The 27,245-nt window shown below is 40.3% G+C and overlaps 1 protein-coding gene and 1 non-coding gene across 6 annotated transcripts in view; both read right to left on the bottom strand.

Annotated features, from left to right (window-relative positions):
• Positions 1-27,245, bottom strand: part of pde4ba (phosphodiesterase 4B, cAMP-specific a) — a 460,485-nt gene that overhangs the window by 26,526 nt on the left and 406,714 nt on the right. For all 5 annotated transcript variants that reach the window (XM_061975773.2, XM_061975771.2, XM_061975774.2 and 2 more), the window contains one exon: positions 14,291-14,403. In XM_061975773.2, the coding sequence (XP_061831757.1) occupies positions 14,291-14,403 (113 nt within the window). The remainder of the gene's footprint in view (positions 1-14,290; positions 14,404-27,245) is intronic.
• Positions 20,271-20,343, bottom strand: trnam-cau (transfer RNA methionine (anticodon CAU)). Its single transcript has one exon. It is a non-coding gene; the product is annotated as a tRNA-Met (tRNA).

Below are 27,245 nucleotides of genomic sequence, written 5' to 3'. Positions count from 1 at the left end.
CCACAGCTCGAGTGACTCAGTTTGGGCTGTGAGGTCTGACTCGGCTTTAGATCATTGGCCATGTGTTCCTACGTGCATGATGGAGAGAGATAACGAGAGAGAGAGAGAGAGAGAGAGAGAGAGAGAGAGAGAGAGAGAGAGAGAGAGAGAGAGAGAGAGAGAGAGAGAGGGAGAGAGAGAGGCCTCTGCCCCAAACACACTCCCTCATGTGGGTAGTCCCGTCTCAGTACTCTGCTTGCTTGCCTTTCGACGGTCCTGCAGCCAGCTTTTTACACAGTCGCAATCCAACTGATGACCAGAACATTTCTGTGGTTGCCGTGACGTACTCCTCAAACACGCTCCTTTCCACGACTGAGCCCTTCACCATTAAACACAAACAACCAGACCCCTATTTCTCAACTCATATACCCTAAGGCGGGGGTCAGCAACCCGTGGCTCTTTAGTGCAGCCCTAGTGGCTCCCTGGAGCATTTTTAAAAAAGGATTGAAAATGGAAAAAGTCGGGGAAAGAAATAATGTTTTTGTTTTACTATGTTCTTTGAGGACAAACATGACACAAACCTTCCCAATTGTTAGAAAGCCCACTGTTTAATATTTGTGTGTGTATGCTTCACTGATGAGAGTATTTGGTGAACATCGTTTTGTCCTACTAATTTCGGCGGTTCTTGAACTCACCATAGTGTGGACTGTGACGCAACAGTTTGTTTACATGTAAAATCTTCCACTCCTTCTTTGTCTCATTTTGTCCACCAAACCTTTTAAGCTGCGCGTGAGCTTTGTTGATGTTATTGACTTGTTGGAGTGCTAATCAGGCATATTTGGTCATTGCATGACTGCAAGCTAATCAATGCTAACATGGTATTTAGGCTAGCTGTATGTACATATTGCATCATTATGCCTCATTTGTAGGTATATTTGAGCTCATGTAATATCCTTTAATTTTTTACCCTCTTTGTATATAATTTAGTTTTGCATGTCTCATGACACATTATCTGTATGTAATATTGGCTGCATTTCAGATAGTTGTTTGTGTGCCATGTTGTTCCAGACCACAGCAAACGTTACCCAGCTTGCCAAAGATTGTAATAAATCTATTAAAAGAAGACAGCCTGCCGTTTCCTTTAGCTTGGACACACACATCTATACCTTTGGCCGTTAAAAGCCAGTCATTTCCAGGAGTCATTCTCACCTTCTGAGTAGCCTCTGATTTACAAATGGTTTCTAATGTTGTAAAATGTGTAGAATAAATATTAAATTTCAACATTTCTGTCAACAAATATTTGCTTTAGCCTACGACACATAATCATTTTGATAGTAGGCTATTATAGCTAATATAGACACTTCGTCTACCTACTCAGTGGCCTAGTGGTTAGAGTGTCCGCCCTGAGATCGGTAGGTTGTGAGTTCAAACCCTGGCTGAGTCATACCAAAGACTATAAAAATGAGACCCATTACCTCCCTGCTTGGCACTCAGCATCAAGGGTTGGAATTGGGGGTTAAATCACGAAAATTTACTACCAGGCGCAGCACCGCTGCTGCCCACTGCTCCCCTCACCTCCCAGGGGGTGATCAAGGGATGGGTCAAATGCAGAGGACAAATTTCACCACACCTAGTGTGCGTATAACAATCATTGGTACTTTAACTCATGTGTTGCCTTCATTATAAGACTTATATACGGCTTTTCATTTTTTGCGGCTCCGGACAGATTTGTTTTTTGTATTTTTGGTCCAATATGGCTTTTTCTACATTTTGGGTTGCTAACCCCTGCCCTAAGTGTACATCACACTTGTCAAAGTCAAAACAGACTAATATGCCCCAAACAAGTCCCAATTCGATACGAGTTCAATAGATCATAGAAAATGTTTTATAGAAAGTAATCAATGAAAACATAATAGCACATTTTTATAAGGCTTCTTATTAAATTTGGAATTTGTGAGTATTGTTGTAAATCAGATGATTTATTAAATTTGTAGTGTAGAATGCTACATACCATTTAAAAAAAAAAAATAATAATAATGTGGCTTGTCCACAACAACGAAACAAAGCAAAAACTACCATTTAAATAATTTGGTTTGCCCTGAAAGTCTTCCTGTATCCAGAGACCTATTACCTGAGTTTGTAAACAATAACAAAAACCATCAAAATAACAATAAAAAAAAAAAACAAGAACAAGAAAAGGAAAACTATCGATTTGATCACTTTAGTATTGTTTATACACTGATAATATACTAGAGGGCTATTCAACTGGCAGCCCGGAATGACACCATGAGTTCAGTTCAAAATAACATTCTTATATAGAGGAACTTGGATTGGCAGATCTTTGACATCATAACCTTGCCAGCAAACATAGAACACTGGGGTCCAAAATTGATATTTACATAGCTGAGGCATTCCTCAAGGCACCCCTTTAAGTCCTCTCTTCTTTGGCACTTGCAAGTATTTGTTGTAATGTGATTTATGTAATTAAGCAGTTGCTGTAGCTTGTTTACTTCAGATGCAGTCAGTCGTCATTTGTTCAACTTCTTTCCTCGTGGAACACTACGAGTTTTCACTTTAGGTCCTCTCTTTTTTATTATTAGGGCTATTCAACTGGTGGCCTGGGAGTTCAGTTCAAAACAACTTGAGAGTGAGACTAACATTTTGCTTTGACTACCTTTTTTTGCAGAAGGTCCTTCAAAACAGCAGTGCCCTCCTGTAACTCTGACAAAATAAACAGACCAAATCAGTCTACTGTAGTGGGTTATCCGGAGTACACAAATGTGTGTCTTCACAAACACACAGCAATTAGTTTACATTAACAGGTATTAATTTAACAATATGTTTTTTATTCTATTTGTAGTGCAGTAGAACTTCATTGGTTTACATTGTTTCTAATAGTTTGACAATTCAGATTGCACAGGAGGACTTAAAGGGGAAGTGCACACTTTTGTTTCAGAATCCCTATGTAAGAGAAGAACACACATGTTTTTTTGTTATGCATTCTAACTCGTAAATAAAGCCTAGCAAAAGTCAGCTAACAATGGAGCGAGTGGGAGTCGCCCTATTCTGCCTATAAAGCGCTCTAAAAACCTCCATCAAAGTTTTCTATACATGCTGTTAGTATATACGTAACGTAGTAACATGCACATTCATAATAACATGTAATATCTACGTATTTTGCTCATTTTAAGTGTACGGTGGGGTAGGGCTGGGCGATATATCGAGTTTGTAAGATATATCGATATATTTTTAAACAAGATATGAAGTAAGAAAATATCGTAATATCGATATAATTTTTTTCACGTTAAAATGACCAAACGTCGCTTATTTGTTGTGTTCCTTGTTCGCCCCCGCTCCTCCTCCATGGGCTACTAAACCCCTCCCCTTCCTCCTTCCAAGACGTGCTTGCACGTATAAGAACATCCATACGTATGGATGTAACCAATCTCAACCAATATATGATGAGACACGATTGGTTGAGATTAGAGCAAAACATTAGGGACAGGCCAATCAGGGGCAAGATAGGGCGGGTCATGGAACCAGGAAGGGAAATCACAACAGACATCCCAAATGACAACGAGAGAGTTGTAGGAGAGAAGAGCGATGTATATATTAAAAAAACTAGTGGAAGATGGCATGAGGGATTCTCTTCTTTAGATTTTTCTTTCAGCGATGTAGACCACGTCCAGGAAACCCACAAGGCGTCTACTTGGCCACATTAGGACACATGTATAAAACATTTATTTGAGTTGTTTACCATGTAAGCCCAAAACAAAACTGTCCTCGAGTTGCCAAGCCGGGCATATTTCGCACGAGAAATGCTACCAAAAAGGTATTATTTGCACAGTTATGTTATTTAATTTACATAGAAAGATAATGTTTCTGTTTTATTTATGTTATGTAATTATGTGCTACTTAAACAGTTTCTTTTCTGTGCTGTTAATACTAGAGATGTCCGATAATATCGGCAGGCCGATATTATCGGCCGATAAATGCTTTAAAATGTAATATCGGAAATGATCAGTATCGGTTTCAAAAAGTAAAATTAATGACTTTTTAAAACGCTGCTGTACGGAGCGGTACATATACGGTAAAACAGACGTAGGCCCTACGTCCGTGTTATACTCTAGTATACTCTGGACTGAAGCTGTGTGTTTTCATTGTTTTTGTAGCTGTTGTTTTGAGGCATGTTTAAAGAAAATAAAAAATAATGCACTTTGTGACTTCAATAATAAATATGGTAGTGCCATGTTTTAATTTTCCTGAGGGAACTCTCCTGAAGGAATCAATAAAGTACTATCTAGCACTATCTATCTGTTAGCACTTTTTTCCATAACTGGAGTTGAAGTTGTTCTCTTATTTTGGAAAACCTTGTTTTTGATTGATTGATTGAAACTTGTATTAGTAGATTGCACAGTACAGTACATATTCCGTACAATTGACCACTAAATGGTAACACCCGAATAAGTTTTTCAACTTGTTTAAGTCGGGGTCCACATTAATCAATTCATGGTAAAGTTACATTGTTTAAAGCATCCAGCGGGGCATCACAACAAAATTTGGCATAGATGTTTTAATTCCACGGCTGTATTTATCGGTATTGGTTAATATCGGAATCGGTAATTAAGAGTTGGACAATATCGGAATATCGGATTTCGGCAAAAAAGCCATTATCGGACATCTCTAGTTAATACCCATCTTGACTAACTGGGTTAATAAAAGTGCCACTGACTGTTTACAGTACAGTTGTCATTCTCTCAATTTCAGTGAATGTCGCTCAAAAATGAATATCTTTATATGCATACTTTCACCAGAAAATATATCGAGATATACTGTATATCGAATATCGAGTTTAAGTAAAAATATATCGAGATATACTTTTTCGTCCATATCGCCCAGCCCTAAGGTGGGGTACTAATTTCACAGACGCGTCAAAACGTTGGCTTTTCCCTTCAGCAACAACAACAACTACTACTAAACATGGCAGACTTCATGAGAGCCAACAACGACTACTTTGGGACAGATGGTGAATATAAGGAGGATGAGCGAGAAATTTTCGAAGCTTTGTGCTAAACAGATCCAGCAAGGAGCAGTGTTGCCAAGTGCTAAACAAGAAATAGAAACTACGAACATGTTCAAACAACAAGTGATCTCACTGGGACGCCGACTGATGGGATATTTATATCTTCCCGTTTAGTTAAAGAAATAATCATAATCCACCGGGAGGTTAAAAAAAAGGTGGCCGCAAACAAAGAGTTTTTTTTTCATATCTTTCTCGCCATCACCGGGTCTAAGTTGAATGTCAAAGTTTACCAACTTCTCGGTTTATGCCTACATCTTTCTACTCACCAAGCGAGAAGCATGATTTATTTAGTAGCGTAGCGGCAGCTCACCGGCTCAGTATGTCAATATAGCAGCACAAATTAGTTAGCTGTCCGTGATAACGGCACCATTAAAAATAGTTTGCTGCGTTATAACAATATGGCTACTACTTGGTTAATATTCAGGTCAAGAGATGTAAATGGAGTATTGTTAGCGGTTGTTGGATGTTTGAGGTCTTTTTGGCCATGTTAGCCACCTCATACTTGTATTTTATGACTTAGAACGCATATGTGTTCTTGTCTTACATAGGAATTATTACTAATTATTATAATTATTAATGCAATAAATTATTATTAATGATAGGCAAAATTCCCCAAAAAGTGCAGTTCCCCTTGCACTTTTTGGGGAATTTTGTTGTAGTTTCTGTTGGTCAAACTAATGCTGAGTTCTGACTAGGGTTGTACGGTATTAGTATAGTACCGTGATACTAATGAATCATAATCGGTACTATACCGCCTCTAAAAAGGACCCGTCGTGACGTTGTGACATGCAGACGAGCATGTTCGAATAACCAAAGATAAAGGTGAAGCTGTGACACTGAAACACCCTCAGAAAGAGGTGCTTTATCACTAATCATTGTCTCCACGGCGACTGGTAAAGTACATTTATTTCAAGTATCAACCCTGTAGGACGAGTGATAGCTAAAGCAGCAGCACCCCGGACTCATAACAATGGATGTGCTACAAGTGGTCTATAGATACAAAAGTCAAGTCAAGATTTCACTACGTTCGATCATTGTTTATTAAGTCGATCTTCTTAACATTGATCACACTGCACACACGTGAATGAAGCGCATACTTAGTCAACAGCCATACATGTCACACTGTCATAAACATGTGCTATATAGTGAAACCACACTAAACAACAATGACAAACACATTTTGGAAGAATATTTGCACCGCAACACAACATAAACACTACAGAACAAATTCCCAGAATTCCCTGCAGCACTAACTCTTCCGGGACGCTACAATATAAACAAACGCCATTGGTGGATCTACACCTAACATCCACTGTAATGATACCAAGTGCAATAGCGTATCCAGTCGATTCTACTATGATTACATCGATATTTATACAAAATATGTCCCTGGACACATGAGGACTTTGAGTATGACCAATGTATGATCCTTCAAATTTGTGGTGTCATCCAAAACTAATGTAAAGTATCAAACAACAGAAGAATACGTGATTATTACATTTGAACAGAAGTGTAGATAGAACATGTTAAAAGAGAAAGTAAGCAGATATTAATAGTAAATGAACAAGTAGATTAGTAATTCATTTTCTACCACTTGTCCTTAATAATGTTGACAAAATAATAGAATGATAAATGACACAATATGTTGCTACATATGTCAGCAGCTAAATTAGGAGCCTTTGTTTGTTTACTTACAACTAAAAGACAATTTGTATTGTATGTTCACTATTTTATTTAAGGACAAACTTGCAACAAGAAACATATATTAAATGTACCTTAAGATTTTTTGTTAAATTAAAGCCAACAATGAAATTTTTTTGTGGTCCCCTTTATTTACAAAAGTACCGAAAAGTAAAAAAATACATTTTGGTACCGGTACCAAAATATTGGTATCGGGACAACACTAGTTTTGACTGTGCCATAACAGCGAGCCACCACAACAGGACATACAGTATCTTACAGTTAACTCTAAATAATTAACCTTGCACTTTGAATTTGGATGTAAAGGGGAAAGCACTCGCATTTCGCCTTCGTCCTTCTCTTCTTTCATACTTTTTCCATCCTATATACGAGAGGTCTTAAGGGTCATGTTCGCCGATGGGTACGGTAATTAAAGCAGGTCAGATGTAAGGAGAGTAGATGTTGTGTAATTTCTAGTTTCAAGTAGAAACAAGGCTAGGGAGGAAATGGATTGTATTTCAGAGGCTTCACCCTATTTACGTAAACAGATGTGTTTGACGCAGGTTTCTTATCGGCGTGTTTGAGCCACACGAGGTTACGTGCAGTATAACATGTCACTTTTGTACCACGTCAGTTCATAGGAATCTTTTGTTGATTTATCATAGTTTTTTAGCAATTATCGTAGCATGGATATAAAATACATGTCTAAATGTTTCAATGAACAAATTAGAAACAAAAATGGAGATAAAAAATAGAGATGTCCGATAATGGCTTTTTTGCCGATATCCGATGTTCCCCAACTCTTAATTACTGATTCCGATATCAACCGATATTGATATATAGTCGTGTAATTAACACATTATTATCCCTAATTTTGTTGTGATGCCCCGCTGGATGCATTAAACAATGTAACAAGGTTTTCCAAAATAAATCAACTCAAGTTATGGAAAAAAATGCCAACATGGCACTGCCATATTTATTATTGAAGTCACAAAGTGCATTATTTTTTTTAACATGCCTCAAAACAGCAGCTTGGAATTTGGGACATTCTCTCCCTGAGAGAGCATGAGGAGGTTGAGGTGGGCGGGGTTGTATATTGTAGCGCCCCGGAAGAGTTAGTGCTGCAAGGGGTTCTGGGTATTTGTTCTGTTGTGTTTATGTTGTGTTACGGTGCGACTGTTCTCCCGAAATGTGTTTGTCATTCTTGTTTGGTGTGGATTCACAGTGTGGCGCATATTTGTAACATTGTTAAAGTTGTTTATACGGCCAACCTCAGTGTGACCTGTATGGCTGTTGACCAAGTATGCTGCATTCACTTGTGTGTTTGAAAAAAACGTTGATTATGTGATTGGGCCGGCATGCAAAGGCAGTGCCTTAAAGGCACGCCCCCAATATTGTTGTCTGGGTGAAAATCGGGAGAAATTCGGGAGAATGGTTGCCCCAGGAGATTTTCGGGACGGGCACTGAAATTCGGGAGCCTCCCAGGAAAATCGGGAGGGTTGGCAAGTATGACTGGGAGACACAACTGCTCTGTACTTCTCCCTACGTCCGTGTACCACTCCGTACAGCGGCGTTTTAAAAAGTCATAAATCTTACTTTTTGAAACCGATACCGATAATTTCCGATATTACATTTTAAAGCATTTATTGGCACGCCGATATTATCGGACATCTCTAATAAAAAACTATTTCAGTTTACTGCAGGTGAAGGGTGGGGTATTCTTTCATTTTTACAGCCATTTGTGCGTAAATGTGCCAGTTTGTACGTAGATTCAGGTTTGATAAATCACATTGTGAGCACTAAATATTTATATTTGCATCTCCCCCTTCTGCTACTGTGGGCGTTATGATAATCAGCATACACATGAAGACAGACACTCTAAACAGATTGCGCTCTCTATTTTGCTAATTAAAGAGACGCAATCCTCTGCGCACAAGTTTAGTAGATCAGCTTTGCTTGTGCTTTAATAGAGTGTTTCTTTTTTTTGGGGCCGCAAATCTGTTCCACAGCTGCGGTCCGCATGGGCTTTAGAGGTACTCAGTTGTAATACACTTTTCCACCACTTGTGGCAGTCATGACAATCTCCAACAAACAGAAAAAGTCTGGAGCTAAAGTCATAGAGAAGTTTCTTAAGCGCACAAAATATGACTAAAGTGAGCCAGCACAAATGAATTTACACCTGATCCTGTGCTTCGTAAACTGTCAAAATTATGAGGGACAAGCAGTAGAAACTGGATTATTAATCTATTTGTTCATTTACTGTTAATGTCTGCTTACTTTCTTTTTTAACATGTTCTATCAACACTTCTGTTAAAATGTAATAAGTAGAGATGTCCGATAATATCGGACCGCCGATATTATCGGCCGATAAATGCTTTAAAATGTAATATCCTAAGTTATCGGTATCGGTTTCAAAAAGTAAAATTTATGACTTTTTAAAACGCCGCTGTACGGAGTGGTACACTGACGTAGGGGGAAATACAGAGCGCCAATAAACCTTAAAAGCACTTCCTTTGCGTGCCTGCCCAGTCACATAATATCTACGTTTTTTCACACACACAAGTATATGCAATGCATACTTGGTCAACAGCCATACAGGTCACACTGAGGGTGGCCGTATAAACAACTTTAACACTGTTACAAATATGCGCCACACTGTGAACCCACACCAAACAAGAATGACAAACACATTTCGGGAGAACATCCACACCGTAACACAACATAAACACAACAGAACAAATACCCAGAACCCCTTGCAGCACTAACTCTTCCGCGACGCTACAATATACGCCCCCCCGCTACCCCTAATATCGGAATATCGGATATCGGCAACAAAGCCATTATCGGAAATCTCTAGTAATAAGCAGTTATTCTTTTGTTGTTTGATACTTTACATAAGTTTTGGGTGACACTACACATTTTTATATCAATCCAATACCAAGTAAATACAGGGTCATAAATTGGTCATGATTAAAGTTTTCCTGTGTCCAGAGACGTATTTCTTGGGTTTATAAACAATAAAAAATGACAAAAGATTTTGTGATATTGAAAAATATCAATGCAATCATTGTAGTGTCAACTACATACGGCTATCGTTACAGTCGATGTTTGTATAGATCCACACATGGCATTCAGGAGCGCATGCTTGCTGTTAGCGGTTGGCTATTGTATCTCCTATGGCGTGTACTGTAGTGAAGCATGTTTAGCTATTCCTCGCCCCCTGCAGGGATAATAACTTGTAAGAAATCTAGTTTATTTGTCGCCATGGAGGAAAGTATTAGTGGTTTAGAAGTTGCTAAAACACTGCCAACAGCGGATGGACATTAGCTGCTAGCTAGCTAACTATATTTTAAAGCAGAGGTTCTTAATTTTTTTTACCTCGGGGCCCAACTTTTAAACTACATAGGGTCCCGGAGCCCTTTCAAACATTACTCACTGAATTAGTAATCTTACTCTTGATTTGAATTATATTCAATGATGAGGTGGCGACTTGTCCAGGGTGTACCCCGCCTTCCGCCCGATTGTAGCTGAGATAGGCTCCAGCGCCCCCCGCGACCCCAAAGGGAATAAGCGGTAGGAAATGGATGGATGGATGGAATTATATCTAACTTACCTACTGTTAACAACCTTGTCAAATGATATGAAAGCATGTGTTAATCACAAAGAGTATTATTTATTTAACACATAAACCTTAGGCTTAGGTCAGGATGATTAGAAAAAGAAGTACTAAGCAAATATACTGCATGAAAAGGACTCATAAATAAATACCTGACGAAAAATGTACATACAATTATGTTGTGCTAAAACAAACTAAATTAATAATGAATTTGTCTCTTAACTAAATTGTCAATAAAATTAAAGTGCAAATTAAAATACAGATTTACCACATTAGTCATAATTTTTGCACTTAAGAAACTTATTTATGACACTTGGCACTCAGCATCAAGGGTTGGAATTGGGGGTTAAATCACCAAAATGATTCCCGAGCGCAGCCACCGCTGCTGCTCACTGCTCCTCTCACCTCCCAGGGGTTGGAACAAGAGGATGGGTCAAATGCAGAGGGTAAATTCACCACACCTAGTGTGTGTGTGTGTGACTATCAGTGGTACTTTAACTTTTAACTTTAGCTCCAGACTTTTTCTATTGTCATTACTGCCACAAGTGGTAGAAGAGTGTATTACAACTGCTCCATACAGACCACAGATGAGAAACTGAAGTTTTTTTGGCACCCCTGTAAGGTGCGCTTAAGGCCCAACAATCAGTGTTCATAGCTTCACCTTTGTAATTAGTTTTTAAGCCAAAATGCGTCCCTCTTCTGTCTCCACAATGTGTCTGCTTGTAAGTACTCCATGCGTTTGCGTTGCCTAACATGCACTTTAGCTTGTTTTACCAGCAATGTCATGACATGACAACAGCGCGCCGTCATGACTGTAAAAAAAAAAAAGTATCGGTATTATTTAGAGGTAGCACAGTATCAATCAATCAATCAATCAATCAATCAATCAATCAATCAATCAATCAATCAATCAATCAATCAAAGTTTACTTATATAGCCCTATGGAGGGAGGTGTGACCAGCGCGCCTGCAGGAGCAAAGGTCACCGCCTCTGTCTGTGGTGCTGAGGACGAGCACCATCGGATGGGGGCAAGGCATGTGCTGACGGCGAGACACAGCTGACAGGTGATTAGATTTCACAGGTGGTACGTGTTAATCTAATCATCTGTTGTCTTTAACAGTAGGCGACTGAGAGCAGGAGGAGAGAGAGGATACGGACGTGACTGAAAAGTCACGTTCTGCTGGAGAAAGACTTTAACAAAAATCTGTGCACATTAAAACTTTGTTAAAACTGCACGCTTGGCTCCTGTGCCGTGGCTACAGTGGAACTGCTAGGAAGCAACTTCTACAAGCCCTTAATCACAAATGTCTCAAAGGGCTGCAAAAGCCAAAACGACATCAGATCCCACCGTCTTTGATTCATTAGTACCGCTGTACTTTATTAGTAACGGTACACCATACAACCCTAAACCTTAATAATATACACAAAAGGATAACTATTCAACAAATGTTACGATATGACCAATAGTATCTCTCCCTATGTTGGAGGAAGTCAGAGTTCCAGGAGAAAACCCACAAGTAAGTTAATAGAGCTGATATCATGAAAAAGGGATTTGAACCAATGACTAAAGAGCACACAGTTTCCGAGACACTTATTACACAATATGTTAAATCTCTGTAAACATTTGCTTATTCAAATGTAAATACTCATTAGATTAAAAAGTTAACTTTCTGTATGGATGTTATGTAACAAGAACATGTTTAACCGGTTGTCTGTGTTGACTATCAGATAAATGCAATAATTTTGAGATGCCAAAAGCATCATTTATAGATTTAAGATTTGGTCCAGCCTACGGTCAAAGGGTGAACATACTGATTTTATGTATGGTAAACATCTAAGTACGGGGTATCCGACCTTTTTTATTCTAAAAGCTACTTTTACGAAATAAAAATGGCCAGAAGTAATAATAAAATGTTGGTATACACAACTCACACGTTGTATTAAAACTATGCATTTATTTCAAATGAAGGTTTTGTTTTTCACAGTGTGCGGTGCCATTAATGTGCAGCAGCCTCCGCCCGACATGTGCTGAAGTCACAGGAACACATTGTGACTGCAATAGGTGGAAAAATTATCACCTGGATAAATGAATAGACATCCTCACAAATATTAATATGAATATGAAGCATCAAATGCATTGGCAAAAAAGTGAATTATGTGTCCTTGCATCAATGTTTTTTACATTGTTGAAATCAATTGTTGGCAAAGCCCCAATAAGTAACCACAGCCTGTAGAAATGTGCGTACATGAAGCTTGAAGTTCACTCTTGATACATCTCAACTTTACTGTGAAAAAGGATGTAAAACCAGGTTTTTGCACGTTTAATATATGAGACAGGACTTCTGCTTTCAATGGTAGTCTTATTTTGTATATTTCGGATTTTGGTGTACTTTTTTTTGTCAGTTACAGGAGCTCTCTGCTGTTATAAAGGACCTTCTGCAAAAAAGCTAGTCAAAGATCACCTCAATGACAGCACTCTGGTGTTTTTAAGAATCAGCTGCAAAAATGTATGTCTCTGACAACTTTGTGATGATCCGTTTTAGTCTAAGACTCCCTTAGTTCTGTTTCAGCACCCCTGGGTTTGTGTTTCTTGGTTGCTGATTATTTTCACCTGCCTCTGATTAGTGTCCGGGACGCTCACCTGCTCCCGGGCATTAATCAGAGAGCTATTTCTTCCTGCCTTTTGCCGCACTAGGTCTGGTTGTTTTGTTTGCTCCTGCAACAAGTTACGTTAGTACTCCTTTGGCTCCTGTTTCTATACTAAGCTTTCCAGTGCTAGTTTTTTGCCTTGTTGGTTTTCTTGACTGATTTCCATCCATCCACCCATTTTCTACCGCTTGTCCCTTTTTGAGGTCGCGGGGGGTGCTGGGGCCCATCCCAGCTGCATTCGGGCGGAAGGCGGGGTACACCCTGGACAAGTCGCCACCTCATCACAGGGCCAACACAGATAGACAGACAACATTCACACTCACATTCACACACTAGGGCCAATTGTTGCCAATCAACCTATCCCCAGGTGCACGTCTTTGGAGGTGGGAGGAAGCCGGAGTACCCGAAAGGAACCCACGCAGTCACGGGGAGGACATGCAAACTCCACACAGAAAGATCCCAAGCCCAGGATCCCAGGACCGTCGTATTGTGAGGCACATACACTAACCCCTGGGCAACCGTGCTGCCCCTTGACTGAATTATGGACAATAAATCATTTTTCTACCTGCACGCTGCCTCCGAAGTTCCGTCAGCATCTTGGGTAAACGATCCGCGCATTAACATGTGACCACGACGTAACAACGTTTTTTGAACTGAACTCATGGGCTACCAAATGAGGAAAAAGAGAGGACCTGGAACCTTGAGGAACACCATTTGAATAACTAAATAAGTTGAACATATGACTAGTGACTGCATCTGAAGTAAACAAGCTACAACAACACCGTAATTACATAAATCACTTTTACTTTAGTTAATGTCCAACTTCCAAAAAGGAGAGGACTTAAAAGGATGCCTGTCATGGCCCGGGCGCACGTCAGGAGCGCGCCAGGCGCGTGACAGTAAGGCTGCAGCAAGTTAGCTGCAATCAATCGCCGGCAATCAACACACCCGAAGCTGATGATGAAGACCTGCTTACTTATGCCAGTGCAAACCTGCATCCTGTGCCGGAACGTAGCCATCTGTTCTAGTACAGTAAGCTGACTAATCAAGCTCTATGCATACTCTCTCTGTGTTTCTCCCCCTTTGTTGAATAGCAATGATGTATGTGATTCGTGGAAAGAGAGTCCTGCAGGCCGTGACTCAAGATGTGAGGGCTTCCATTGAGTCAGTTCTTGTTTAAAAACACCGTGTACCATAAATAAGGGTAACATGAACCTTTCATCCCTGCTCACACAGAACAGAAGAAATAAGAAAAAAAAAAACAAAGATCCAGGCTGCCCTACCTTGGTGGAGGCCATGTCGCTGACAGAGCGATAGGTCTGGATTGTCTCCAGCTGGTCCAGACACCAGTCCAACTCCTCCATGGTCTCCATGGCCAGCTTCTGGTACGCCTCATCTGTGGACAAGCAAGCGACACACAGAGATTCACAGTCAGGACGGAGTGCACAAGTGGAGAGTCAGCATAACGCCGCACAAGGCAGGCCATTTGCAGCCTTCAAGTCATGTGTGGAGTGGTGAAACATTAGGTGGCACCCAAAAGTGGGACTGTTATGTTTCTAAGGAGAGCTCGTTGGAACGGAACTCCCAATTCATCTTGTTTCAGGCCATTTGATGATTTTCAATGGATAAGATGAAGACAATCCGGAACAACTTATCCATAAAAGACAAAGGGCCTGATTTACTAAGATCCCAATACGCGTGGTATTGGCACACCACCAGCAGAAAAGGTTAAAAAATTAAACTCCACCAGGTTGTCGTGCCTTATTTTGAGTTTGTTGTTGTTTCCTGTGTGTATTGCTTTAGTTCCTGTCTTGCGCTGTTATTTTGGTGACCCTTTCTGTTTTGTTGGTGTTCTCCTGTAGCAGCTTCACGCCTTCCTTTGAGTGCTATTGCCCGCACCTGCTTTGTTTTCGCAATCAAGACTATTTAAGTTGTGCGTACGCTATCCTTCTTTGAGGGGACATTGTTGATTGTCATGTCATGTACGGGATGTGCTTTGTGGACGTTGTCTTTGCTCTACACACTGTAAGTTTTTGCAGTCGTCCAGCATTCCGTTTTTGTTGACTTTGTAGCCAGTTCAGTTTTACTTTTGTTTTACATAGCCATCCCTATGCTTCAGTGCCTTTTCCTAGCGGGACTTGCCTTTTGTTGATTTTTGGTTTAAGCGTTACATACCTTTTTACCTGCACGCTGTCTCCCGCTGTGCTCTGCCTATTGGGATCACGACAAACCATACTCGACGCGTTCCGACTTCTACAAAGTAATGAACTACCTGCTGCCACCTACTGATATGGAGTATTACATGGTTACCCTTCCAAGCTCTACACAGCACAGACAGTAGACAACTGCACATTATTATGATTATTGATTTGCAAAAAATATTTTTTGGACTAATTAGGTGAAGTTGCATAATTTCCCACGGCACACCAGGCAATATATCACGGTACACTAGTGTGCCGTGGCACAGTGGTTGAAAATCACTGCCATAAGTCATTCAGCAGCAATAAAATTATAAAATAAATTTGCTGAATAGACGATATGTCTAATATTTTTCTATCTTCGCAGCGGGACCACTGATCCTGCAGCCGTGTGGGGAACTGTCAGTTTGCACGTCTTTCTGACACATGCTACATAAAACGCCAAATAAGTGTTAATAAATCACATTACGCGTGCTAAATAGTTATGTTTGCCTTTTCTCCTCCCAGTATTGTGGGTGTTTTGATGATCAGCATGCATTTTGCATAATAATGAAGACAGAGACGCAAAATGGATTGCAAGCCTTATTCCGCTCACTTAAACAAGACAATCCACTTTGCACACGTTCAGTAGATCAGATTTGCACGTGCTATCTAGATGCTACCTCAGTAGGAGTATTTAAATCCCATCTTAAAACTTATTTGTATACTCTAGCCTTTAAATAGACCCCCCTTTTAGACCAGTTGATCTGCCGTTTCTTTTCTGCTCTGCGCACAACTTAGGTGACCACAGATGATGCGCTAGCTGTCCAAAGTCGGGACCCGGGGTGGACCACTCATCTGTGCATCAGTTGGGCACGTCTCTGCGCTGCTGACCTGTCTCCACTCAAGATGATCCCCTGCTGGCCCCACTATGAACTGGACTCTCACTATTAACTAGATCCACTCGACGTCCATTGCACCGGTTGTCAGGGGTCCCCACATCTGCAGTCCCCTCCAAGGTTTCTCATTGTAGCCCATTGGGTTGAGTTTTTTCTTGCCCTGCGTTGTGGCTCGTGCAGCCCTTTGAGACACTCGTGATTTAGGGCTATATAAATAAACTTTAAATGATTGATTTATTGACTGTCAAGTTTGTTTTAGTGCACGCAAACCTTTAGTAAATCAGGCCCAAAGTATTTGATTCATGTAACTTTAAGCCTTATGCAGACCCAGTCATATATTAGTCGCGAGCGTTTTGACCACAAACTTGAATAGCTGTTGTGTTATCCTACGCACACACACACACACACACACACACACACACACACACACACACACACACACACACACACACACACACACACACACACACACACACACACTCAATCAATCAATCAATGTTTATTTATATAGCCCTAAATCACAAGCGTCTCAAAGGGCTGCACAAGCCACAACGACATCCTCGGTTCAGATCCCACATCAGGGCAAGGAAAAACTCAACCCAGTGGGATGACAATGAAATACCTTGGAGAGGACCGCAGATGTGGGGGACCCCCGCCCCAGGGCGACCGGTGCAATGGACGTCGAGTGGATCTAGCATAATATTGTGAAAGTCCAGACCATAGTGGATCTAACATAATAGTGAGAGTCCAGTCCATAGTGGGGCCAGCAGGAAACCATCCCGAGCGGAGACAGGTCAGCAGCGCAGAGATGTCCCCAACCGATGCACAGGCGAGCGGTCCACCCCAGGTCCTGACTCTGGACAGCCAGTACTTCATCCGTGGCCACCGAACCTGTGCCCCCCCCTCCATGAGGGAGAGGGGGACAGAGCAGAAAAGAAAAGAAACGGCAGATCAACTGGTCTAAAAGGGGTGTCTATTTAAAGGCTAGAGTATACAAATGAGTTTTAAGATGGGACTTAAATGCTTCTACTGAGGTAGCATCTCTAACTGTTACCGGGAGGGCATTCCATAGTACTGGAGCCCAAATAGAAAACGCTCTGTAGCCCGCAAACTTTTTTTGGGCTCTGGGAATCACTAATAAGCCAGAGTTCTTTGAACGCAGATTTCTTGCCGGGACATATGGTACAATACAATCAGCAAGATAGGATGGAGCTAGACCGTTTAGTATTTTATACGTAAGTAGTAAAACCTTAAAGTCACATCTTAAGTGCACAGGAAGCCAGTATAGGCGTAATATGATCAAACTTTCTTGTTCTTGTCAAAAGTCTAGCAGCCGCATTTAGTACCAACTGCAATCTTTTCACACACACACACACACACACACACACACACACACACACACACACACACACACACACACACACACACACACACACACACACACACACACATTCACACACACACACGTGTCTGTTGCCCCTGCATTGTGTGTACTGGTGGTATCCTAGCTGCAGAGCACAACAAGGCCGCATGCACTGCGGCGACCTTAGCGTGGCCACGTAGAATGTGTCCCCTGCTCTGATCTTCGCTTCATCAAAGACGCGAGGCTGTTTGCTCTTCCAAACACGAGAGGCACCTGGCAGCCTTCCCTCCGTCACTCTGCTGAGGGCAGCGAGAGACACAGAGAGAGGCTGTGCAGCTCCTTTAACTCGGCATGCCTCTGTTCAACTGGCTGCATTAGAAGACGTTTTCCCCCGCTGGTATTCCTGACACGGTTGAGGTGGTTTGTGTTTATGAAGAGCACTGAGAGCCATTCTTCTGTGGAATATCTCCTTCCGTTAGGCAGGCAATACACAATAATTCCATATGAGAATATGGTCAAGAAGATACTTTGTTTTTAGGTTTGACTTTAAATCATTCGAACAATAATTTTTGAAGTTATCTTTTTATTTGGGAGGACTAGAGAGAAGTGTTGGGGTAGTAGCGTAATTCACGTAACGGAATTGTGAGATCCAACCTGCAGAGATTTTCCTATATCATGCACCATGTTTGTTCTTTAAAGAGGACCTATGATGATTTTAATCTACTGTACATTTACAATTTAGGTCCAGATTAGGGTTGTACGGTATACCGGTAATAGTTTAGTACCGCGAAACTAATTAATCATATTCGGTACTATATACCGCCTCTGAAAAGTACTGGTCCAAAAGCTATGTGGATATGGGTAGTGTCAGTGCCTATTTCGTTCTCAATATGCAGATACACTGAGGAAATGCATTCCAACATTAGCACGGCTAATTGCGGTTTCTGGTACTGTATGTGCATCAAACACATATGGGGTGGTATTGGCTTGGCACAACATAATGCATTACATGTAATGATTTTCTACTTTGTGTATTGACATGGTAGTAGCCTATATGATTTATGCGTAATGTGGTTTTTTGCATAGCGTGGGTTGGCTCATAGAATGGCACTCTGCACTGAAAGATGGTGATGTGCGTACATGGAAGAGAATGCAGTGCGTCAGGTTGGATGCAACATGGGGTTATGCTGAACGAAATGTGGTGGTAATTTTACTGTTGGCCTTGTCTTGCCATCAAAGTAGGCCTATGCAATACATACAATATTATTATATATAATTGTTACGATGGTGGTTTGTGCGGTCAAACTAGACCAGGGGTCGGCAACCCGCGGCTCCGGAGCCGCATGCGGCTCTTTGATCACTCTGATGCGGCTCAGCTGCATACTTGCAAAAAGTGACAAAACATGATTAGATCAGGTGGTGTCAACTAGGGCTGGGCGATATGGCCTTTTTTTTAATATCGCAATATTTTAAGGCCATATCGCGATACACGATATATATCTCGATATTTTGCCTTAGCCTTGAATGAACACTTGATGCATATAATCATAGCAGTATGATGATTCTATGTGTCTACATTAAAACATTTTTCTTCATACTGCATTAATATATGCTACATTAAAACTTTCATGCAGAGAAGGAAAGCTCAACGATAAAAATCACTATTTTTTTCATACGGTGTTGATCTGGAAATGTTTGCCTCGGCATTTTGATAGTGTTTGGTCGTGTGGCACCGAACGGAACGGAGATGTTGACGTGCGGAGTAAGCACTCTTCATTCCCGTGCAGGTGACTTTTCAAATGATGCTACATATTAGCAGTAATGCTACTTTTTATAGCAACGCTTTCGCCCCACACTAGACAAATTACGGTTGTCTGTTCGACATATTCCCACTTGAAGCCAGACCACCGCCAGACAATGGACCCCCTGCTGTTTTTTTGGGGAATTAATCATTCCTTAATTTTTTACCAGATTCGCACCTTCTTTCGCTCGTATTACCGCTAGCATCACAGCTAACGTTACCCATGCTGCTACCTTTTTGCTGCGCGAGGGCGTATACGTATGTGACGTATGACGTGACAGTATGTGACGTGTGTAGAAGGTGCGCTTGCTGTCTGTGAGAAGGAGACACAGGAAAGAGCGAGGAGAGCCTGTAGTGTAATGCCCGCAGCTAAAAGCAACTGCGTGAGAACGCATACTCGAATATCACAATATAGTCATTTTCTATATCGCACAGAAACAAACCCGCGATATATCGCGCATATCGATATATCGCCCAGCCCAAGTGTCAACTCATTTTAGTTCAGGGACCACATGGAGTAAAATCTATTCCCAAGTGGGCCAGACTGGTAAAATCATTGCATAATCATAGCATTTATTCTGTAAGTACTAGTGTCCAAACACGGAAGTGTTGCCTCATAACACGGCCCCCCTCATTCATTCAATGTCAGCTCATTTTTATACTTTGCTAACTCGTCTTGCAGGCCTGATCTGGCCCGCGGGCCGTATGTTTAACACCCCTGAATCAGACCTTCCAACACCACTCTATATACAAAGCTAAATATAGTTTTGTACCAATTTCTGCACTGCATTTTCCAACTGCAAAGCCACATATGCACGTATTGTGAGGGCAGCTGGGGGGGATTTCCAGCACCTCCACACCAACAGTCGAGTCCATTCAGCAGACAGGAAAGACAAGGCCCCACATGTTTAGGCCAGACACGGTCATATATCAGTTAACTCAGCATTGCATTGTTGTGTTCACATTGTGTGGATTTTCCATGCGTCACTCAACGGACTGAGCTGCTGCAGCCACAAAAGTATCTGCCCCGAGTGAGGATCGAACTCACGACCTTCAGATTATGAGACTGACGCGCTGCCTACTGCGCTATCGAGGCCTGGGACAACACTGGGCTGCTATTTACAGGCCGGGCTGGCTCAGCTGCAGAGCACAAGGCAAGCTCCGTCATGGCTGACTTGGCAGGATTTGGTTTGAAACAAAGAAGAAAGCAAGCCTCAGCCCCGTCAAAAACCTTTGGTATCAACAAGAACTGAGATCTTGCGCCAGCTGGCCCCTCTCCCGGGTCTACTATAACTGACCTTTGTCCTCACAAATGGACAACAATTCCCAAAGGCCTTCAAAATGTTTGTTTTTTATTCCAAAGGCCCAGCCTATCCATCCATCCATCCATTTTCTACCGCTTATTCCCTTCGGGGTCGCGGGGGCACTGGAGCCTATCTCAGCTACAATCGGGCGGAAGGCGGGGTACACCCTGGACGAGTCGCCACCTCATCGCAGGGCCAACACAGATAGACAGACAACATTCACACTCACTCACACACTAGGGCCAATTTAGTGTTGCCAATCAACCTATCCCCAGGTGCATGTCTTTGGAGCAGCCAAAACAAGAGAATAAGTAAAACTGTTCTTTGTAAATTTACAGTAAATTACTGGCTCATAATTGGACTCCTTTCGCAGTAATTTACAGTAATTTTTACTGTGAAGTTAAATACTGTGAAATTCAAAGGTAATCTACTTTGTAAGGTAATTTGTTGTAAGTAGTGTTGTCCCGATACTAAAATTATTTTGATACTTGTCGGTACTTTTCGATACTTTTCTAAATAAAGGGGACAACAAACAATTACATTATTGGCTTTATTTTAACAACAAATCTTAGGGTACATTAAACATATGTTTCTTATTAGAATTGTGTCCTTATATAAAATAGTGAACATACAAGACAACTTGTCTTTTATTAGTGATTAAGCAAACAAAGGCTCCTAATTTAGTCTGCTGACATATGCAGTAACATATTGTGTCATTTATCATTCTCTTATTTTGTCAACATTATTAAGGACAAGTGGTAGAAAATGCATTATTAATCTACCTGTTCATTTACTGTTAATATCTGCTTACTTTCTCTTTTAACATGTTCTATCTACACTTCTGTTAAAATGTAATAATCACTTATTCTTCTGTTGTTTGGATACTTTAAATTAGTTTTGGATGATACCACAAATTTGGGTAGAAATCCGATACCAAGTAGTTACAGGATCATACATTGGTCATATTCAAAGTCCTCATGTGTCCAGGGACATATTTCCTGAGTTTATAAACATAATATACATTTAAAAAAAAACAAAAGAAGATGTTGTGATGCCAAAAAATATCGACGTAATCATAGTAGTATCGACGAGATACGCTCCTGTACTTGGTATCATTACAGTGGATGTTAGGTGTAGATCCACCAATGGCGTTTGTTTACATTTTGACGCCGGTGAGCTACGGTGTGTAGTGAAGCATGTTTAGCTATTCCTCGTCCTGCAGGGATGATACTTGTAAGAAATGTACTTTATTTGTCGCCATGGAGGCATCAGAATATGCTAGACTACTTGTTTTTTTATTTTGTCTTGTGTATTTCTATTACAACAAACTTGACAATGGAGAGAAAGAAAAACGAATGGAGCTTTCGACATGCAGGAACTTTTGTGGGGCATCTTTATGCTGAATAACGCTGAACAGTGGAACTACTTTGTCCTCCGTAGTCTTTAAACTATATGCAGTTGATTGTTGTTTATTATTTTTAACAAACCTAATTTCAATATGTGAAGCTACGAGAAGGGGACACACTCTTTTAAATGTATTTACAGAGGAGTATGAAGCCGAACTCGAAGTGGAACAAAGGTAAATGACATCAAACATTAACTATTTACTTTAATACATGTTGTAAAAATAGTCAGTGACACTCAGTGTGTACACTGCAAAAAGTCAGTGTTCAAAAACAAGAAAAACAAATACAAAAATGAGGGGTATTTTATTTGAACTAAGCAAAATTATCTGCCAATAGAACAAGAAAATTTGGCTTGTCAAGGCTTTCCAAAACAAGTAAAATTAGCTAACCTCAATGAACCCAAAAATACCTTAAAATAAGTATATTCTCACTAATAACAAGCGCACTTTTCTTGGTAGAAAAAAAAGAGACCTTTTTGCTCAATGTTGAAAAATATTCTTAACTTAAGTAAATGCTAGTGCCATTATCTTGACATAATGATATGCGCTCGGCATCATTTTTTTTCCTGCTTGAAATAAGAAATTATTACTTTAAAAAAGTAGTTTTATACTTGTGAGTGTTGATGACACAGCTTTGCATCAGTTGATATTCTAGCTTCAAGCATGTTTTACTCAATATAGGCATACTTGCCAACGCTCCCGGATTTTCCGGGAGACTCCCGAAATTCAGCGCCTCTCCCGAAAACCTCCCGGGACAAATTTTCTCCCGAAAATCTCCCGAAATTCAGGCGGACTCAGGTCCATGTCCGCTAACCCACAATATAAAAAGCATACCTGCCCAATCACGTTATAACTGTAGAATGATGGAGGGCGAGTTCTTGGTTTCTTATGTGGGTTTATTGTTATGCAATTTCATTAACGTCCTCCCAGCGCGGTAACAACAAACAACAACAGCAGTCACGTTTTTGTATACCGTAAAGCAGTTCGTCTGCCGTAAACAGCAATGTTGTGACACTCTTAAACAGGACAATACTGCCATCTAGTGCATTTGATGAAAGCACTTTTGTGCGTGCCACACATCAATGCATCACAGAGAGGGTGTTCAGCATGGTTAGAAAATAGTGACAGAGAATAGAACAAGGATGGACAATTCAACCCTTAACTCAACAATGAGTAGATGAGTGTTATGTGTGTGTATATGTGTAAATAAATGAACACTGAAATTCAAGTATTTATTTTATATGTAATAAAATAAATAAATATATATATATATATATATATATATATATAATAAAATAAATATAAATATATACGTATATATATATATATATAAATATATATATATATACATACAGTATATATATATAGCTAGAATTCACTGAACGTCAAGTATTACTCCTCCCCTTTTAGCCACGCCCCCAACCACGCCCCCGCCCCACCCCAACCACGCCCACCCCCTCCCCATACCTCCCGAAATCGGAGGTCTCAAGGTTGGCAAGTATGTATAGGTCATAAAATCTCAGCTACAAGCTGTAATACCTTACTGAGATCATTTAGGACCAAAACCCTTAAAACAAGTAAAACACTCTAAAACATAAAATCTGCTTAGTGAGAAAAATTATCTTATCAGACAGAAAATAAGCAAATATCACCCTTATTTGAGATATTTAATTTTACTTAGATTTCAGTTTTTGCAGTGTAGTTACTTTTCTCAACCCGAGTGGACAGAATGCTAATGCTAACAAGCTCACGCTAAAGCCAATGTGTTTGTATTGTCTGCGTGAGATAAACACTGACATTTATTATTTATATATTGTTATTTTCAGCTGAAATGGACCAAAAGGAATCGGCTGACCCTCAATGAATTCTTCATTTACCTAGAGGACGACTTTCTGACTGTTTATGACCAATTTGCTACACTTAATTTTTTTAATGAGTTCCTGAACTTTTGGTGGAAAAGGGTATTTTGCTAAGAATATAGTATACAGAATATACATCGAAACTTTGTTTCTATTATAATCAAGTACTCGTTGCAGCAATAATCCAAAGGCCACATTATAACAAGTCTCATGAAGTTCTCTCTTCCACTTTTCACAAGCAGGATTACGACTTTACATGACCAGAATTGCAAAATCCATCATGAAAACAGACGAGACGACACATTCTGGGGTTTACGGAACAATGCAGCAACTGGTTGGATGACACACGTCTGCTGTGTAGGTTCTAAATGGAGTGAGCAAGTTCCCCCTTCAGCTTATTTGAATGTTAGTATTTCACATGTACTATAAAATATGTCAGTTATGATAAAGAATCTGGGACGAGTGATCGCTTTTCAGGCATTCTATAACTTGGCTACATGCGTAAAATTGTGCCTGGGCCCCAAGAAGTAATCATGTTTTAACCATGTGACTAAGTTTGTTGACTACTTCTACCAGCAGCTATAGTGACCCTGAGCTGTGCTAGGCCGTAAGCCTTTATAAATGGTTAATTGAATGTAAAAATGGTGTATTTTAACACTGTTGACTTCCCAAGGAAAAGGTCAGACACTTTAGTTTGCGTACAGGAAGTTGCTCATTGTGTTGCCTAATATGTGTTTGTTGGGCTGTGTTTTTTGTGTCTGTACTGTTATTGTAGGTGTGATTCAAGCTTGCCATAATATATTGACACATCAAAACTAAAACTATATCAGAGAGGCAAGGATCGGATAACATCCGTTTACTTGTTTGATTGATTGAGAAGTTTATTGACATCTTAAAGAATTGAATCCATGTAATGCTTACTTGTACAAAAATTGACAGACACTAACAGCTAAATGTCCTCCAAGAAGCACACAAGGTTGGTCTTTTCGTGTTTTTTTAGTCAAGTCATTTACAAAAGATAAACATGGTAGGCCATAGGCTACTAGAAGTTTGCAGCTCCTCAACAGCTAAGCACACAATAGCGCACAAGATAGACATACGTCAATAAGTCTCTTTAATCGAACAATATTGCAGTCTAAAGCACATTTGTCAATATAAACAAGTATTGAATTATTATATGTACATATTACTTACACATACAAAGTCTCCACGGCAGAAGCGTATGAGAAAGTATCCAGTAAAAAACGTGTCCGCATCATAGGGCTGGGCGATATGGCCTTTTTTTAATATCTCGATATTTTTAGGCCATATCGCGATACACGATATATATCTCGATATTTTGCCTTCGCCTTGAATTAACACTTGATACATATAATCACAGCAGTATGATGATTTTATGTGTCTACATTAAAACATTCTTTTTCATACTGCATAAATATATGCTCATTTTAAACTTTCAGGCAGAGAAGGAAATCACAACTAAGTCAATTTACCAAAACTGTATTTATTAAACAGTTATTAAGCAGCGGCACAAACATTCCAAACATTTCCAAAACAGAAAGTCGAAGATTGTCAGAGACATTTTAAAACAAGCTAGTAGTGCACTTTTGTGCATGGTGTCACTAAGATGACTTATCAAAACAACACTAAATTAAAGTGCACTTTTTGTACAGAACGCCACTACAATAGTTTAAAAACATGATGTCACACAAGATATTTCAATAAGTGTCAAATAAAAATGAGCGGCATAATAGGAAATCAAATAGTGTTTGTCCTTCGCTATGTGGTAGGTTCCTGCAGACGTTATCTCCTTTTGTTGTCTACTCTTTTTTTTATACGGTGTTGATCTGGAAATGTTTGCTTCGGCATTTTGATGGTGTGGGCGTGTGGCACCGAATGGAGATGTTGACATGCGGAGTAAGCACTCTTCATTCTCTAGCGGGTGACTTTTCAAATGATGCTAAATATTAGTAGTAATGCTACTTTTTGTAGAAACGCTTTTGCCCCACACTTGACAAATTACGGTTGTCTGTTCGAAATATTCCCACTTGAAGCCAAACCACCGCCAGACGATGGACCCCCTGCTGTTTTTCTTGGGAATGAATTCTTCCTTCATTTGTTACCAGAGTCGCACCTTCTTTCTCTCGTATTACCACTCGCATCACAGCTAACGTTACCCATGCTGCTACCTCTCTGCTCCGCGAGGGCGTATACGTATGTGACGTATGATGTGACAGTATGTGACGTATGTAGAAGGTGCGCTTGCTGTCTGTGAGAAGGAGACACAAGAAGGAGTGGGAACAGCCTGTCGTGTAATGCCAGCAGCTAAAAGCAACTGCGTGAGAACGTGTACTTGAATATCACGATAGTCATTTTCTATATCGCACAGAGACAAACCCGCGATATATCGCGTATATCGATATATCGCCCAGCCCTACCGCATCATTCAACTTACTGCGTCATGAGCTTAACCTAATGAATTATCATGGCCACTAAGTTGTCGCCAAAAAAAGTACCATTACACTTTAACTTAAAGACAGCATACGTCCATTCCAGATGGTTAACAGTAAATACGTGTTTTTCACAACTACTGTTGTTCTTAATCAAGCCTTTTCTAATATTTCACACTACAAAATAATAGTATGTATGATGCATGCTGACATGGTGTCGGATCAATATCGGTATCAGCCAATACCCAATGCTCCAAATCGGTATTGGTACAAAAGGTTGTATCGAGACACCGCAATTGTAAATGTATGCATTTTGTACAGTATTGACTTATACTACTCAATGTTCACTTTGAGATGCTGAGCTTTATACATTAATTGTTGACATACTGTGAATAATTATACATACACTATATTGCCAAAAGTATTGGGCCACTTGTCTTGACTCACATATGAACTTGAAGTGCCATCCCATTCCTAACCCAAAGGGTTCAATATGATGTTAGTCTACCTTTTGCAGATATTACAACTTCAACTCTTCTGGGAAGGCTGTCCACAAGGTTGCGGAGTGTGTTTATAGGAATTTTCGACCATTCTTCCAAAAGCGCATTGATGAGGTCACACACTGATGTTGGTTGAGAAGGCCTGGCTCTCAGTCTCCGTTCTAATTCATCCCAAAGGTGTTCTATCGGGTTCAGGTCAGGACTCTGTGCGGGCCAGTCAAGTTCATCCACACCAGACTCTGTCATCCATGTCTTTATGGACCTTGCTTTGTGTACTGGTGCACAGTCATGTTGGAAGAAGAAGGAGCCCGCTCCAAACTGTTCCCACAAGGTTAAGAGCATGGAATTGTCCAAAATGTTTTGGTATCCTGGAGCATTCAAAGTTCCTTTCACTGGAACTAAGGGGCCAAGCCCAACTCCTGAAAAACAACCCCACACCATAATTCCTCCTCCACCAAATTTCACACTCGGCAAAATGCA

This window comes from Nerophis lumbriciformis, linkage group LG14 (genome assembly GCF_033978685.3).
Source record: "Nerophis lumbriciformis linkage group LG14, RoL_Nlum_v2.1, whole genome shotgun sequence".
NCBI classification, from domain to species: Eukaryota; Metazoa; Chordata; class Actinopteri; order Syngnathiformes; family Syngnathidae; genus Nerophis; species Nerophis lumbriciformis.
Note: the sequence above shows the minus strand (reverse complement) of the source record. Positions and strands in the feature narration are given on the sequence as shown.